Source organism: Bombina bombina, chromosome 7 (assembly GCF_027579735.1).
Source record: "Bombina bombina isolate aBomBom1 chromosome 7, aBomBom1.pri, whole genome shotgun sequence".
NCBI lineage: Eukaryota > Metazoa > Chordata > Amphibia > Anura > Bombinatoridae > Bombina > Bombina bombina.
The window spans coordinates 373,568,117-373,583,870 of NC_069505.1; the positions used below are offsets into that span (position 1 = coordinate 373,568,117).

At 39.4% G+C, this 15,754-nt stretch overlaps 1 protein-coding gene across 1 annotated transcript in view; it reads right to left on the minus strand.

Moving 5' to 3' along the window:
• GLYCTK (glycerate kinase) overlaps nt 1–15,754 on the minus strand; it is a 37,332-nt gene that overhangs the window by 17,470 nt on the left and 4,108 nt on the right. Inside the window, 3 exon segments of the mRNA XM_053689008.1 lie at nt 7,447–7,578; nt 7,581–7,597; nt 7,946–8,309. Coding sequence (XP_053544983.1) covers nt 7,447–7,578; nt 7,581–7,597; nt 7,946–8,292 — 496 coding nt within the window. The 5' untranslated portion in view covers nt 8,293–8,309.

Here is a 15,754-nt window from a genome sequence, read left to right on the forward strand (position 1 = left end):
ATCTTTATTATTTTGGATAATTTGTATTTTTTAATTTTTTGTGATGGTAGTTTTTATTATTTTTTGTAATATTAGGTTTTAGTGTAAGGCAGGTTAGGTTGTATTTATTTTAGCTAGGTAGTTATTAAATAGTTAATAACTATTTACTAACTATTCTACCTAGTTAAAATAAATACAAAATTACCTGTGAAATAAAAATAAAACCTAAGCTAGCTACAATATAACTATAAGTTATATTGTAGCTACCTTAGGTTTTATTTCATAGGTAAGTATTTAGTTTTAAATAGGAATTATTTAGGTAATAATTGTAAATTTAATTTAGGTCTAATTTCATTATTTTAAAATTAGGGGGTGTTAGGGTTACTTTAGGGTTAGATTTAGGGGTTAATATAGTTTAATTTAGGATGTTCCAATGTGGGGGGCTGTCGGTGTAGGGGTTAATAGGTTTATTTAGTGGTAGTGATGTGGGAGGCCAGAGGTTTAGGGGTTAATAACTTTATTTAGTTGCGGCGATGTTGGGGAGCGGCGGAATAGGGGTTAATAACTTTAGTATAGTGGCGGCGAAATCGGGAGCGGCAGATTAGGGGTTGATAACTGTAGGCAGGCGTCGTCGATATCAGGGTCAGCAGATTAGTTCTTTAGATGTGGGGTTTATTTTAGGGTGTTAGGTTTAAACTGTATTTTCTTTTTCCCCATAGACATCAATGGGGCTGCGTTACAGAGCTTTTGTTTCAGCAATCGCAGGTGTTAGACTTCTTTTTTGCTGGCTCTCCCCATTGATGTCTATGGGGAAAGCGTGCACGAGCACATCAAAACACTGCTTTTTTTTGTGAGGTATGGAGCTCAACATCTCCATATTGCCTGCGCAAGCCGGGTTTATTTAAACTTTTAATGGCAGCGCCATAGGGGGTTAAATAACACAACTTTTTACTATATATAGTCAATAATCAGATTGTCACAAAGACCTTCAGAAAACCTACAGGGGTTAACACAATCCTACATGCTGCCTCTAAGCATCCAGGACATTTAATTAATGCTATCCCAAGAGGACAGTTCATTAGACTCCGTAGGAACACTAAGTTAGACAACATCTATGATTCCCAATCACTAGAACTCAAGGACAGACTTATCAAGAGGGGGTATGAGTCTACCCAGTTGGAAACATGTAGAAAGTCAATTAAGACCCTGAATTCCAGATCTACTAAAACTTATAATTGCAAAAGTGATGATAAAGTTAGTGAAACCATTATATTCACTACAGAATACACACAGTAATATGAGAGTATAGTAAAATTCTTAAAAAACACTTACATATATTATCGGGGGATTCAGTACTTAAACCCCTGATAGACCACTGTAGGTTTGTTTCCAAGAAACCAAAAACATTAGCTAGATCACTCTCTCCTAGTCTGGTGAAAAACAAAAATAGCGTAACCACCTCTAACTGGATAATTAAAAAAGGACATTTTAAATGTGGCAGCAGGAATTGTAATACATGTACTAACGTCAAGATTGGGGAAACCTTTGTATCTACCTATGACAATACTGAGTATTATATAGATTTTTATGCTAACTGCAAAACCCCATACGTATGTATGTGGTACTTGTAAAGCACGGCTAATCACCCGTAAGGGTCTCAAGGCACTGCTCATTTTATCAACCTCGGAAGGATGAAAGGCTGAGTGGACCTCGCCAGGGATCGAACCTGCAACCCTTGGGTTGCTACAGAAATCAGCCACAGTGCCTTAGCATGCTGAGCTATCTGTCCAGTCATACGTGGTCTACTTGTTTACATGTAATCTATGCAAGAGACAGTATGTAGGCAAGACCTCACGTGAAGTTAGAACTAGGTTTAGTGAACATGTTAGAGATGTAAAAAATTATTACAAAGATTCAGCAGTAGCCAATCATTTTAATAACCATCATTTTACACACATAGCAGACATGTCGACAAATTATAGATGTAGCCATCATTCCTCTTAGAGGAGGTAACAAAAAAAAATTCTAGATAAAAAAGAATTGTATTGGATACTGAAATTACATTCACGAGTTCCAACTGGCATGAATAAAAAATGTGATATAAGCTACTTTATTTTTAACTAGCTCTTTATCTATACCAGGGATCAGCAACCTTCGGCTCCCAGATGTTTTGTAACTACATTTCCCATGATGCTCAGATAGCCTAAAGAGTGTCTCAGCATTGTGGGAAATGTAGTTACAAAACATCTGGGAGCCGAAGGTTGCTGATCCCTGGTCTATACCTATACCATATATATATATATATATATATATAATATATATATATATATATATATATATATATTCCGCTATTTTATCTATTATAATAATACAGGGAAATTGTGTTACTTGCTGGAAGTATGGCTTGTAATTTGTATTTCTTAGTCTCAAGCCATTTGAATGTCCAAATACAGTGTATTATAACATATAAGGTCTTGTGTAACTTTATCTGAAATCCATCTTGTACTATTATACAATAATCATGTTTATATACGTAGTTTGCGATTCTATTTTCAATTGACCCTTTTGAAAATGTATTTCTTTTATCAATATTGTTTTTTACCCTTATTTGTATTGTGAGGAAGGGGTTAACAAATCGATATATAAGGGATACCTAGCCTCACCTATGTCAACCTATAATTAAGCGCCACTAGGGGGCGCAAAACACGTCAGGCCTTTTGTCCCTCTGTGTGTCTGCCATCTGTATGGATTCTATGTATTTTTAAGAAGCCCAATAAAGGATTGTTTTTACTTTACTACACAAAGAATTTTAAAAGTCCAATATTTAAAGGACCACTCAATGCAGTAGAATTGCATAATTACCAATTGCATAGTAAAAAGACAATGATTTAACACCTACCCTAAATTTCAAATATCTTTTCCTGATAAATTTATTTTTTCTCCAATTTTATGGCCCCGTGTGACAGACATCACCCAATCACAGACTAGTATACGTATACCCTGCAAGCTTGTGCACATGCTTAGTAGGATCTTGTGCCCCAAAAAGCGTGAATATAAAAAAAAAGACTGTACAAAATTTCATAATGGAAGTAAATTGGAAAGTGTCTTAAAACTGCTGCTCTTTCTGAATCATAAAAGTTTATTTTGACTTGAGGGTCCCTTTAAAAAAAAAACAACATAATTTATGTAAGAACTTACCTGATAAATTAATTACTTTCATATTGGCAAGAGTCCATGAGCTTGTGACGTATGGGATATACAATCCTACCAGGAGGGGCAAAGTTTCCCAAACCTCAAAATGCCTTTCAATACACCCCTCACCACACCCACAATTCAGTTTAACGAATAGCCAAGAAGTGGGGTGATAAAGAAAGGAGTAAAAAGCATCAACAAAGGAATTTGGAATTAATTGTGCTTTATACAAAAAATCATAACCACCATAAAAAGGGTGGGTCTCATGGATTCTCCATGAGCTAGTGACGTATGGGATGGTAATACCCAAGATGTGGAACTCCACAGAAGAGTCACTAGAGAGGGAGGGATACAATAATAACAGCCATTTTTCGCTGAAAATAATAAATCCACAACCCAAAATATAAGTTTTTATTCTCATAATGAAAAGAAAAAAACTCAAACATAAGCAGAAGAATCAAACTGAAACGGCTGCCTGAAGAACTTTTCTACCAAAAACTGCTTCCGAGGAAGCAAATACATCAAAACAGTAGAATTTAGTAAATGTATGCAAAGAAGACCAAGTTGCTGCTTTGCAAATCTGATCAACTGAAGCTTCAATCTTAAAAGCCCACAAAGTGGAGACTGATCTAGTAGAATGAGCTGTAATTGTTTGAGGCGGGTCCTGACCCGACTCCAAATAAGCCTGATGAATCAAAAGCTTTAACCACGATGCGAAAGGAAATGGCAGAAGGCTTCTGACCTTTCCTAGAACCAGAAACGATAACACATAGACTAGAAGTCTTCCTGAAATCTTTAGTAGCTTCAACATAGCTCTTCAAAGCTCTTACCACATCCAAAGAATGCAAAGAATTCTTTGGATTAGGACACAAAGAAGGGACAACAATTTCTCTATTAATGTTGTTAGAATTCACAACCTTAGGTAAAAATTTAAATGAAGTCCGCAAAACTGCCTTATCCGATTGTGCCATGAGGATCTTGGAAATCACTCTTGGAAGAAGAACCAGAGGCGGGAAGATATAAGCTGGTTGGTAACACCAAGGAACTGCTAACGCAACCACCACTTCCGCCTGAGGATCCCTGGACCTGGACAGGTACCTGGGTAGTTTCATGTTTAGATGGGAAGCCATCAGATCCATTTCTGGAAGACCCCACATCTGAACAATCTGAGAAAACACATCTAGATGGAGCGACCACTCCCCCGGATGTAAAGTCTGTTGGCTGAGATAATCCGCTTTCCAACTGTCTATACCTGGAATATGAACTGCAGAAATTAAACAGGAGCTGGATTCCGCCCAAGCAAGTATCCAAGATACTTCTTTCATAGCTTGGGGACTGTGAGTCTCACCCTGATGATTGACATATGCCACAGTTGTGATATTGTCTTTCTGAAAACAAATGAACGGTTCTCTCTTCAACAGAGGCCAAACCTAAAAAGACCTGAAAATAGCACAGAGTTCTAAAAAAATGATTGGTAATCTCACCTCTTGAGATTTCCAAACCCCTTGTGCTGTCAGAGATCCCCAGACAGCTCCCCAACCTGAAAGACTTGCATTTGTTGTGATCACAGTCCAGGTTGGACGAACAAAAGAGGCCCCTTGAGCTATATGATGGTGATCTAACCACCAAGTCAGAGATAGTCGATCATGGGATTTAAGGATATTAATTGTGATAACTTTGTATAATCCCTGCACCATTGGTTCAGCATACAAAGCTAGAGAGGTCTCATATGAAAATGAGCAAAAGGGATCGTGTCCGATGCTGCAGTCATGAGACCTAAAACTTCCATACACATAGCTACTGAAGGAAATGATTGAGACTGAAGGTTCCGACAGGCTGAAACCAATTTTAATCGTCTCTTGTCTGTTAGAGACAAAGTCATGGACACTGAATCTATCTGGAAACCTAAAAAGGTGACCCTTGTCTGAGGAATCAAATAACTTTCTGGTAAATTGATCCTCCAACCATGTCTTTGAAGAAACAACACTAGTTGATTTGTGTGAGATTCTGCAGAACGTAAAGACTGAGCTAGTACCAAGATATCGTCCAAATAAGGAAACACTGCAATACCTTGTTCTCTGATTACAGAGAGTCGGGCACGAGAACCTTTGAAAAGATTCTTGGAGCCGTCGCTAGGCCAAACGGAAGACTGACAAATTGGTAATGCTTGTCTAGAAAAGAGAATCTCAGAAACTGATAGCGATCTGGATGAATCGGAATATGAAGATATAGGATGCATAAGTCTATTGTGGACATATAATGCCCTTGCTGAACAAAAGGCAGAATAGTCCTTATAGTAACCATCTTGAAAGTTGGCACTCTTACATAACGATTCAAAATTTTCAGATCCAAAACTGGCCTGAATGAATTTTCTTTCTTTGGGACAATGAATAGATTTGAATAAAACCCCAGACCCTGTTCCTGAAACGGAACTGGTATGATAACCCCTGAAAGCTCCAGGTCTGAAACACACTTCAGAAAAGCCTGAGCCTTCACTGGATTTGCTGGGATGCGTGAGAGAAAAAAAATCATTATTATCTGCATGTAAAAGCTTATCATGACAATTATTACATACCACAGCTGGAGATATAATCTCCACAAATTTACAACAAATGCACTTAGCTTTGGTAGAACTGTTATCAGGCAGCAGGATTCCAACAGTGGTTTCTGAGACAGGATCAGATTGAGACATCTTGCAAATGTAAGAGAAAAAACAACATATAAAGCAAACTTATCAATTTCCTTATATGGCAGTTTCAGGAATGGGAAAAAAATGCAAACAGCATAGCCCTCTGACATAGAAAAAGGCAAGAGGCACATAGGTATTGGGTTTTAAAGGGACAGTCTACACCAGAATTTTTATTGTTTTAAAAGATAGATAATCCCTTTATTACCCATATCCCAGTTTTGCATAACCAACACAGTAATATTAATATACTTTTAACCTCTGTGATTATCTTGTATCTAAGCCTCAATTGGTGATAAAAGTAAATTGGAAAATTGTTTAAAATTACATGCTCTATCTGAATCATGAAAGTTTATTTTGGCCTAGACTGTCCCTTTAAATAATGAAATTATTTGGTGCCAAGTATGACACACAATGTAAACTGAAACTTTTTTGGCGCTAACAACATCCAGAAATGACATACTCACGTCATTGAAGATGCAACCTGTGCAAGAAACTCGGCGTCAACTAAGACGCCGGAAATTACGAATTTGCATCATCGGACGTACCTTTGTGCCAAAAAAATTCTCGTGCCAAAAATAATGCAATAAGCTTTGGCATTTTGCCCGCAAATTTTAATGAAAAATCAGTCAATTGAAAAAAGACTATACCCCAGGTAAGAAAAATATTTCCCAAATATGAAACTGATAGTCTGCAAAAGGAAATATACATAAAGCTGACTCATGGCAAATAAGTACAATACATATATTTAGAACTTTATATTAAAACATAAAGTGCTAAACCATAGCTGAGAGTGTCTTAAGTAATGAAAACATACTTACCGAAAGACACCCATCCACATATAGCAGATAGCCAAACCAGTACTGAAACAGTTATCAGTAGAGGTAATGGAATATGAGAGTATATCGTCGATCTGAATAAGGGAGGTAGAAGATGAATCTCTATGACCGATAACAGAGAGCCTATGAAATAGATCTCCTGTGAGGAAAACCATTGCATTCAATAGGTGATACTCCCTTCACAACCCTCACATTCGCTGTACTCTGAGAGGAATCGGGCTTCAAAATGCTGAGAAGCGCATATCAATGTAGAAATCTTAACACAAACTTACTTCACCACCTTCATAGGAGGCAAAGTTTGTAAAACTGAATTGTGGGTGTGGTGAGGGGTGTATTTATAGGCATTTTGAGGTTTGGGAAACTTTGACCCTCCTGATAGGATTGTATATCCCATACGTCACTAGCTCATGGACTCTTGCCAATTACATGAAAGAAATCTGCTTGAAATGTGTTTTTGATGGATTGGAATACTTGTGTTGTTGCACCACAAATGCATTTCAAACCATGGGATAATTAATTTTTTGTAAATACATTGAAATGGCTTTGAATTTTAAAGCCCCACATAATGCCATTCTTTAAAGCCCCACATAATGCCATAATGAGCATTCTTTAAATGCTGTTTCAGGTTTTGACTAATATTTTTAGGTTTTTAAATGACCCAAAGAAATAAACCCAAAACATAAATAAATAATAGAATAAAGCAACCGTGTTCTCTTTATTATATATATATATATATATTTCTTGTCTCACCTGATATCAGCACCAGTAGTATATCTTGTTCAGTCAGTTTCTCTGCTAGACTTTGTATTTGTCTAGCAGCCTCTAGTGCCGCCTCATCCGCCATATTGTTTTCTGCTCCTTCTATTGCTTGAATCCGGATCCAGGAGAAAGAAGCATTTCCCTGGAGGTAACAAGGAAAATAAGTAATCAGTGAGCAAAGATGGCTCTGAAACTCCACATTTATGAGCCAGATAGACCATAAATTTTAAAATAACTTTCCAATTTACTTGGATGGAACTTTTTTGGATTTGATATCCCTTTAATGAAAAAAAAGCTGTATCTTGCAAATTCAGAGCAGCAAGCAGCTTTAAAGTTTGGGGATGAAATTGCAATAAATGGGTGATATCCAGCCCCCAGCACCCTTCTACAAGAACCAACCGATAACATCCAACTTGTCCTGTGTACCCAATGTGTAAGTGGATCATAGACTTCCTCTATCCCTTTTATATAACCCTAAACATTGACGTACCTTCTCCCAGCTTGTTGTAGGCTTTTCTCCATTCCTCGTGGGATGCTGATAACTCCCTGCAGCAGGTGTATTCCTACAATTTGCTCTACTGCTGCTGCCATTCCCAGCACAGCTTTTCCAAATCCAACCAGATAGAGATTGTTATTTAGGGGAATCTCCATCCCCCCACAAACCAGGACAGAGCCGTCCCTCACTGACAGCGTCCTACGAAGCATGTGATGAGGAAGCACTGCGGATACTGCAGCCGAAAATATCTGCCTTGCATCCTCCTGCAATGATATTGTACGCCTGGTTGTTGTGTATGCGCGGGACATCATTACACTAAGGCCTCGTAATATCCTGGCCATAGGGGTCAAGGTGTAACCTGCAGAGAAGGAGATATTGTTATAACTTACTGAGATAAATAGTATATTTTTTGTAATATTGTGCTTAAGGTATTGAGATTTTATTTAAAGGGACATAATACTCATATGCTAAATCACTTGAAACTGATGCAGTATAACTGTAAAAAGCTGACAGGAAAATATCACCTGAGTGTTAAAAAAATTTAAAAAAGGAAGATATTTTACCTCACAATTTCCTCAGCTCAGCAGAGTAAGTTCTGTGTAAAAAGTTATACTCAACTGCTGCTCAGCTGCAGATAAAAAAAAAGAAGAAGAAATAAACAGCAGCCAATCAGCATCAACAGTGCTGAGGTCATGAACTCTTTTACTGTGATCTCATGAGATTTGACTTAACTCTCATGAGATTTCATTGTAAACTTCCTTAAGCTGAATAGGGTGAAATAAGATGAGAGTGCACGTAAGCTCGCTCCTTCCACTGTCCCGGGACAGACATACTGATTTGTTGCTTAGAAGTCCTTTACAATGGGATGTGGCTACTGAGAAACGTTTGAGGTATAATATCTTTCTTTTTTTACATAGAGATGTTTAAGTGATATTTTCTAGTCAGCTTTTTATAGCTATAGTGCATCACTTTCAAATGTTTAAACATTTGGTTATTATGGCCCTTTAAGAAATGGAGCTATGCTCCATAACAAAATACCATCACTATCAATGAGTCAATAATGCTCTGGTACTATCCACCAACCAATGAAAATTATGACTATCCTTGAATCACTTACATCATGCCACAACTCCTGAAGCTTAGTGGTATCAATTGACATCAATGTGTGATGCAGCATGCACCCTAGGATGCCTCTATAGCTTAAAAGTATATTTATTGAGACATAGAATAGCATTATAGTGATAAGGGAATGGGTTTTATATATCCCCTGCACTTTGTTTACTTCGATGGCGCTAATCCTTTACTAACCTGCTATATGACAACATGACTGACCACTGATCTTCTATCTGGCAACACACCTGACCACTGACCTTCTATCTGGCAATATGCCTTGACCACTGATCTTCTATCTGACAACATGCCTGACCACTTGACCTTCTGACAACACGCCTGACCACTGACCTGCTATCTGACAACACGCCTGACCACTGACCTTCTATCTGACAACACGCCCTGACCACTGATCTTCTATCTGAAAACACACCTGACCACTACCTGCTATCTGACAACATGCCCTGACCACTGGACCTTCTATCTGACAACATGCCTGACCACTGATCTTCTATTTGACAACATGCCTGACCACTGATCTTCTATTTGACAACATGCCTGATCCTGATCTTCTATCTAACAACATGCCTGATCCTGATCTTCTATCTGACAACATGCCTGATCCCTGATCTTCTATCTGACAACATGCCTGATCCCTGATCTTCTATATGACAACATGCCTGATCCCTGATCTTCTATCTGACAACATGCCTGATCCTTATCTTCTATCTCACAACATGCCTGATCCCCTGACCTTCTATCTGGCAATATGCCTGATCTTCTATCTCACAACATGCCTGATCCCTGATCTTCTATCTCACAACAAGCCTGATCCCTGATCTTCTATCTCACAAAATGCTGATTCCTGATCTTCTATCTCACAAAATGCCTGATTCCTGATCTTCTATCTCACAAAATGCCTGATTCTGATCTTCTATCTGACAACATGCCTAACAATGGATCTTCTATCTGACAACATGCCCTGACCACTGATCTTCTATCTGACAACGCGCCCGAACACTGATCTGATATCTGACAACATGCCTGTCCACTGACCTGCTTCTGAAAACATGCCTGACCACTGACCCGCTATCTGACAACATGCTTGACCACTGATTTACCTGAGTGTTGGCCTGACTGAACTGCCATCTGACAACATGCCTGGTTACTGGTTTGCCTGACATGTCAACATGCCTGACCACTGTCTGGCCTGCTTAAAACCTGCTTATCGCTACATATCTTATCTGGGACCCACTTGTAAGTCTGTTTGGGATGCAGCAATTGCAATTTCATGGTAAAAGAGGACATTTGTTGCCACCCTACAAAAGGAACAAAATGAATAAAAGAGTTTCTAACAAACTGATCCACTTTTGTACTTTTGTTGTGTATCTTATAAAGTGTCCGTGTGGTTTAATTTATGTTGGAGAAATTTGTAGGAGGGCAAGAGAAAGGATTAATTGAACATAAATCAAACATAAGTGTAAAAATAGGGGATGTCTCTGTCTCCTCACACTTCTTGGCTGCTGGACATGATATCAGACCATTGAGAGAGAGAGAGAGAGAGAGAGAGAGAGAGAGAGAGAGTGCGTGCAAAAGAGAGGGGGAGAGAGAGCAAAGAGAGGGAGAGAGAGAGAGAGAGCAAAGAGAGGGGGAGAGAGAGAGAGAGAGAGCAAAGAGAGGGGGAGAGAGAGAGAGCGCGCAAAGAGAGGGGGAGAGAGAGAGAGAGAGCAAAGAGAGGGGGAGAGAGAGAGAGAGCAAAGAGAGGGGGAGAGAGAGAGAGAGAGAGCAAAGAGAGGGGGAGAGAAAGAGAGAGCAAAGAGAGGGGGAGAGAAAGAGAGAGCAAAGAGAGGGGGAGAGAAAGAGGGAGCAAAGAGAGGGGGAGAGAAAGAGAGAGCAAAGAGAGGGGGAGAGAGAGAGAGCAAAAGAGATGGGGAGGAGATGCAAAAAGGAGAGAGAGTGCGCAAAAGAGAGGGGGGAGAGGAGAGCGCATAAGAAGAGGGGGAGAGAGAGCGTATAAAGAGGGGGTGAGAGAGAGAGATAGCAGAAAGAGGAGGGGGGAGGAGAGAGAGAGCAAGGGTGGGAACGTTGTACTACAAAAAATGGCCAGTGTACATGGAGGCTGTAGGACTAGTTATATCTATAAACAATTACCAATGTCTGGCTCCCTAAATATTCTTACTGGCTCATACATTTCAAGTATATTTTGTCAACAACCCCTGTAAGATTATATTAATAATTTTATACATATTTTCATACATGCTATTTACTCACATTGCATCATTAAATTATTTCTGTCCATTATACTTTCAACATAAAAAACACCCTTTTATAGTTAATCCTTTACAACTATAATTTGCTTTCCATGGGTTGTGGGCAGAAGATTACCAAAGTGTAATAATAAAAATGGTTTCATGAATTATGGTATTATCATGTCCTTTAAGCTAATTATTGACAGCTATGAAAGCAGTTAATAAGAACACATGAAAATGGCACTACTGTTAAAGGGGCACCGTTATATTAATAAACTTTTTACCTCTGGGTTATCTTGTATCTACGCTTCTGCAGATTGCCCCCTTATTTCAGTTCTTTGACAGACTTTGACAGGCTCATAGGAACTCTGTCATGCGTGAGCACAGTGTTTATCTGTATGACACGCATGAGCTAACACCCCTCTGTGGTGAAAAACTGTCAAGAATGCCCTGAGAGAAGAGGCGGCCTTCAAGGTCTTAGAAATTAGCATATGAAACCTCCCTAGGTTTAGCTTTCAACTAAGAATACCAAGAGGACAAAGCAAAATTGGTGATTAAAAGTAGATTGGAAAATTGTTTAAAATGACATGCCCTATTTAAATCATGAAAGTTAATTTTGGACACAGTGTTTATCTGTATGACACGCATGAGCTAACACCCTCTAGTGGTGAAAAACTGTCAAAATGCCCTGAGAGAAGAGGCGGCCTTCAAGGTCTTAGAAATTAGCATATGAACCTCCTAGGTTTAGCTTTCAACTAAGAATACCAAGAGGACAAAGCAAAATTGGTGATTAAAAGTAGATTGGAAAATTGTTTAAAATGACATGCCCTATTTAAATCATGAAAGTTAATTTTGGACTAGACTATCCCTTTAACCCCTTAATGACCACAGCACTTTTCCATTTTCTGTCCGTTTGGGACCAAGGCTATTTTTACATTTTTGCGGTGTTTGTGTTTAGCTATAATTTTCTTCTTACTCATTTACTGTACCCACACATATTATATACCGTTTTTCTCGCCATTAAATGGACTTTCTAAAAATACCATTATTTTCATCATATCTTATAATTTACTATAAAAAAAATGATAAAATATGAGGAAAAATGGAAAAAAACACACTTTTTCTAACTTTGAGCCCCAAAATCTGTTACATATCTACAACCACCAAAAAACACCCATGCTAAATAGTTTCTAAATTTTGTCCTGAGTTTAGAAATACCCAATGTTTACATGTTCTTTGCTTTTTTTGCAAGTTATAGGGCCATAAATACAAGTAGCACTTTGCTATTTCCAAACCATTTTTTCCCAAAATTAGCGCTAGTTACATTAGAACACTAATATCTTTCAGGAATCCCTGAATATCCCTTGACATGTATATATTTTATTTTAGTAGACATCCCAAAGTATTGATCTAGGCCCATTTTGGTATATTTCATACCACCATTTCACCGCCAAATGCGATCAAATACAAAAAATCGTTCACTTTTTCACAAACTTTCGGTTTCTCACTGAAATTATTTACAAACAACTTGTGCAATTATGGCATAAATGGTTGTAAATTCTTCTCTGGGATCCCCTTTGTTCAGAAATAGCAGACATATATGGCTTTGGCGTTGCTTTTTGGTAATTAGAAGGCCGCTAAATGCCACTGCGCACCACAAGTGTATTATGCCCAGCAGTTAAGGGGTTAATTAGGGAGCTTTTAGGGAGCTTGTAGGGTTAATTTTAGCTTTAGTGTAGTGTAGTAGACAACCCCAAGTATTGATCTAGGCACATTTTGGTATATTTCATGCCACCATTTCACCGCCAAATGCGATCAAATTAAAAAAAACGTAAATGTTTTCACAATTTTAGGTTTCTCACTGAAATCATTTACAAACAGCTTGTGCAATTATGGCACAAATGGTTGTAAATGCTTGTCTGGGATCCCCTTTGTTCAGAAATAGCAGACATATATGACTTTGGCGTTGCTTTCTGGTAATTAGAAGGCCGCTAAATCCTGCTGCGCCTCACACGTGTATTATGGCTAGCAGTGAAGGGGTTAATTAGGGAGTTTGTAGGGAGCTTGCAGGGTTAATTTTAGCTTTAGTGTAGAGATCAGCCTCCCATCTGACACATCCCACCCCCTGATCCCTCCCAAACAGCTCCCTTCCCTCCCCCACCCCACAATTGTCCCCGCCATCTTAAGTACTGGCAGAAAGTCTGCCAGTACTAAAATAAAAGGGTTTTAAAAAAATAAATACATTTTTTTTAGCATATTTACATATGCTACTGTGTAGGATCCCCCCCTTAGCCCCCAACCTCCCTGATCCCCCCCAAAACTGCTCTCTAACCCTCCCCTCTGCCTTATTGGGGGCCATCTTGGGTACTGGCAGCTGTCTGCCAGTACCCAGTTTGCAATAAAAAGTGCTTTTTTTCTGTTTTTTGTTTTTTTCTGTAGTGTAGCTTTGTAGCTTCCCCCCCCCACACACACACACAGACAAACCCCCACCACCTTGCTGATCGTTTTTTTTTTTTTTTACATTATTTATATTTTTTTTCCATTTTTTATTTCAGCATTTTCTGTAGTGTAGCGGTTCCCACCCGCTCCCTCCCCGTGCACGCGCCCGCCCCCACCCTCCCGTGCACGCACGCGCGCGCCCGTGCGCGGCCCCAGCCACCCCCGCCCACGATCCCGCCCCCCTTCACACAACCAGGGCCATCGATGGCCGCCACCCGCCTCCCGGTCCGGCTCCCACCCACCAACGCAGTAAGCCACCGATCTCCGGTGCAGAGAGGGCCAGAGTGGCTCTCTCTGCACCGGATGGCTTACAAAGGTTATTGCAGGTTATCTTCTATCTGACAACATGCCTGACCACTGACCTTCTGACAACACGCCTGACCACTGACCTGCTATCTGACAACACGCCTGACCACTGACCTTCTATCTGACAACACGCCTGACCACTGATCTTCTATCTGAAAACACACCTGACCACTAACCTGCTATCTGACAACATGCCTGACCACTGACCTTCTATCTGACAACATGCCTGACCACTGATCTTCTATTTGACAACATGCCTGGCCACTGATCTTCTATCTAACAACATGCCTGATCCCTGATCTTCTATTTGACAACATGCCTGATCCCTGATCTTCTATCTAACAACATGCCTGATCCCTGATCTTCTATCTGACAACATGCCTGATCCCTGATCTTCTATCTGACAACATGCCTGATCCCTGATCTTCTATATGACAACATGCCTGATCCCTGATCTTCTATATGACAACATGCCTGATCCCTGATCTTCTATCTGACAACATGCCTGATCCCTGATCTTCTATCTGACAACATGCCTGATCCCTTATCTTCTATCTCACAACATGCCTGATCCCTGACCTTCTATCTGGCAATATGCCTGATCTTCTATCTCACAACATGCCTGATCCCTGATCTTCTATCTCACAACAAGCCTGATCCCTGATCTTCTATCTCACAAAATGCCTGATTCCTGATCTTCTATCTCACAAAATGCCTGATTCCTGATCTTCTATCTCACAAAATGCCTGATTCCTGATCTTCTATCTGACAACAATATCGAGGCATCAATGCAATAACCGGAAAGCATCTGGAAGCGAGCAGGATCGCTTCCAGCTGCTTTCCACACTGAGGACGTGCAGGGTACGTTCTCAGGCGTTAACTGCCTTTTTTCTGAGGACGTACCCTGCACGTCCTCAGTCGTTAAGGGGTTAAAGGGACAGTCTACTTGAAAATTGTTATTGTTTGAAAAGATAAATAATCCCCCCGTTTTGCATAACCAACACTGTTATATTAATACACTTTTTACCTCTATGATTATCTGTATCTAAACCTCTGCAGATTGCCCCCTTATCTCATTGCTTTTTTATAAACTTGCATTTTAGCCAATCAGTGCTGTTTTTTGTATAACCATTATCATTCTCCATGGGAGTGAGCACAATGCTATCTATATGGCACACATAAACTAGCACTGTTTGACTGTGTGCAAGATTTAAAAAGCTAATAAAAAGTACTGAGATAAGAGGCAGCCTGCAGGCGCTTAGAAACTGGCAAACAGAGGTTATACAGTATACTAATATAACAATGCTGGTTGTGCAAAGCTGAGAATTTGTTGTAGAGGTGTTATCTATCTTTTTAAACAATAAATAAAAAATCAAGCAGACAGTCCCTTTAAAGGGATAGTAAACCCAAATTTTGTATTTCATGATTCAGATAGAGCATGCAATTTTAAGCAACTTTATAATTTACTCCTATTTTCAAATTTTCCTTGTTCTCTTGGTATCTTTATTTGAAAAAGCAAATATTAATGCTTTGGAGCCGGGCCATTTTTGGTCCAGCGCCCTGGCTACATTTAGCCATCCAATCAGCAAGCGCAACCCAGGTGCTGAACCTAAAATGGGCTGGCTCCAAAGCTTTCATT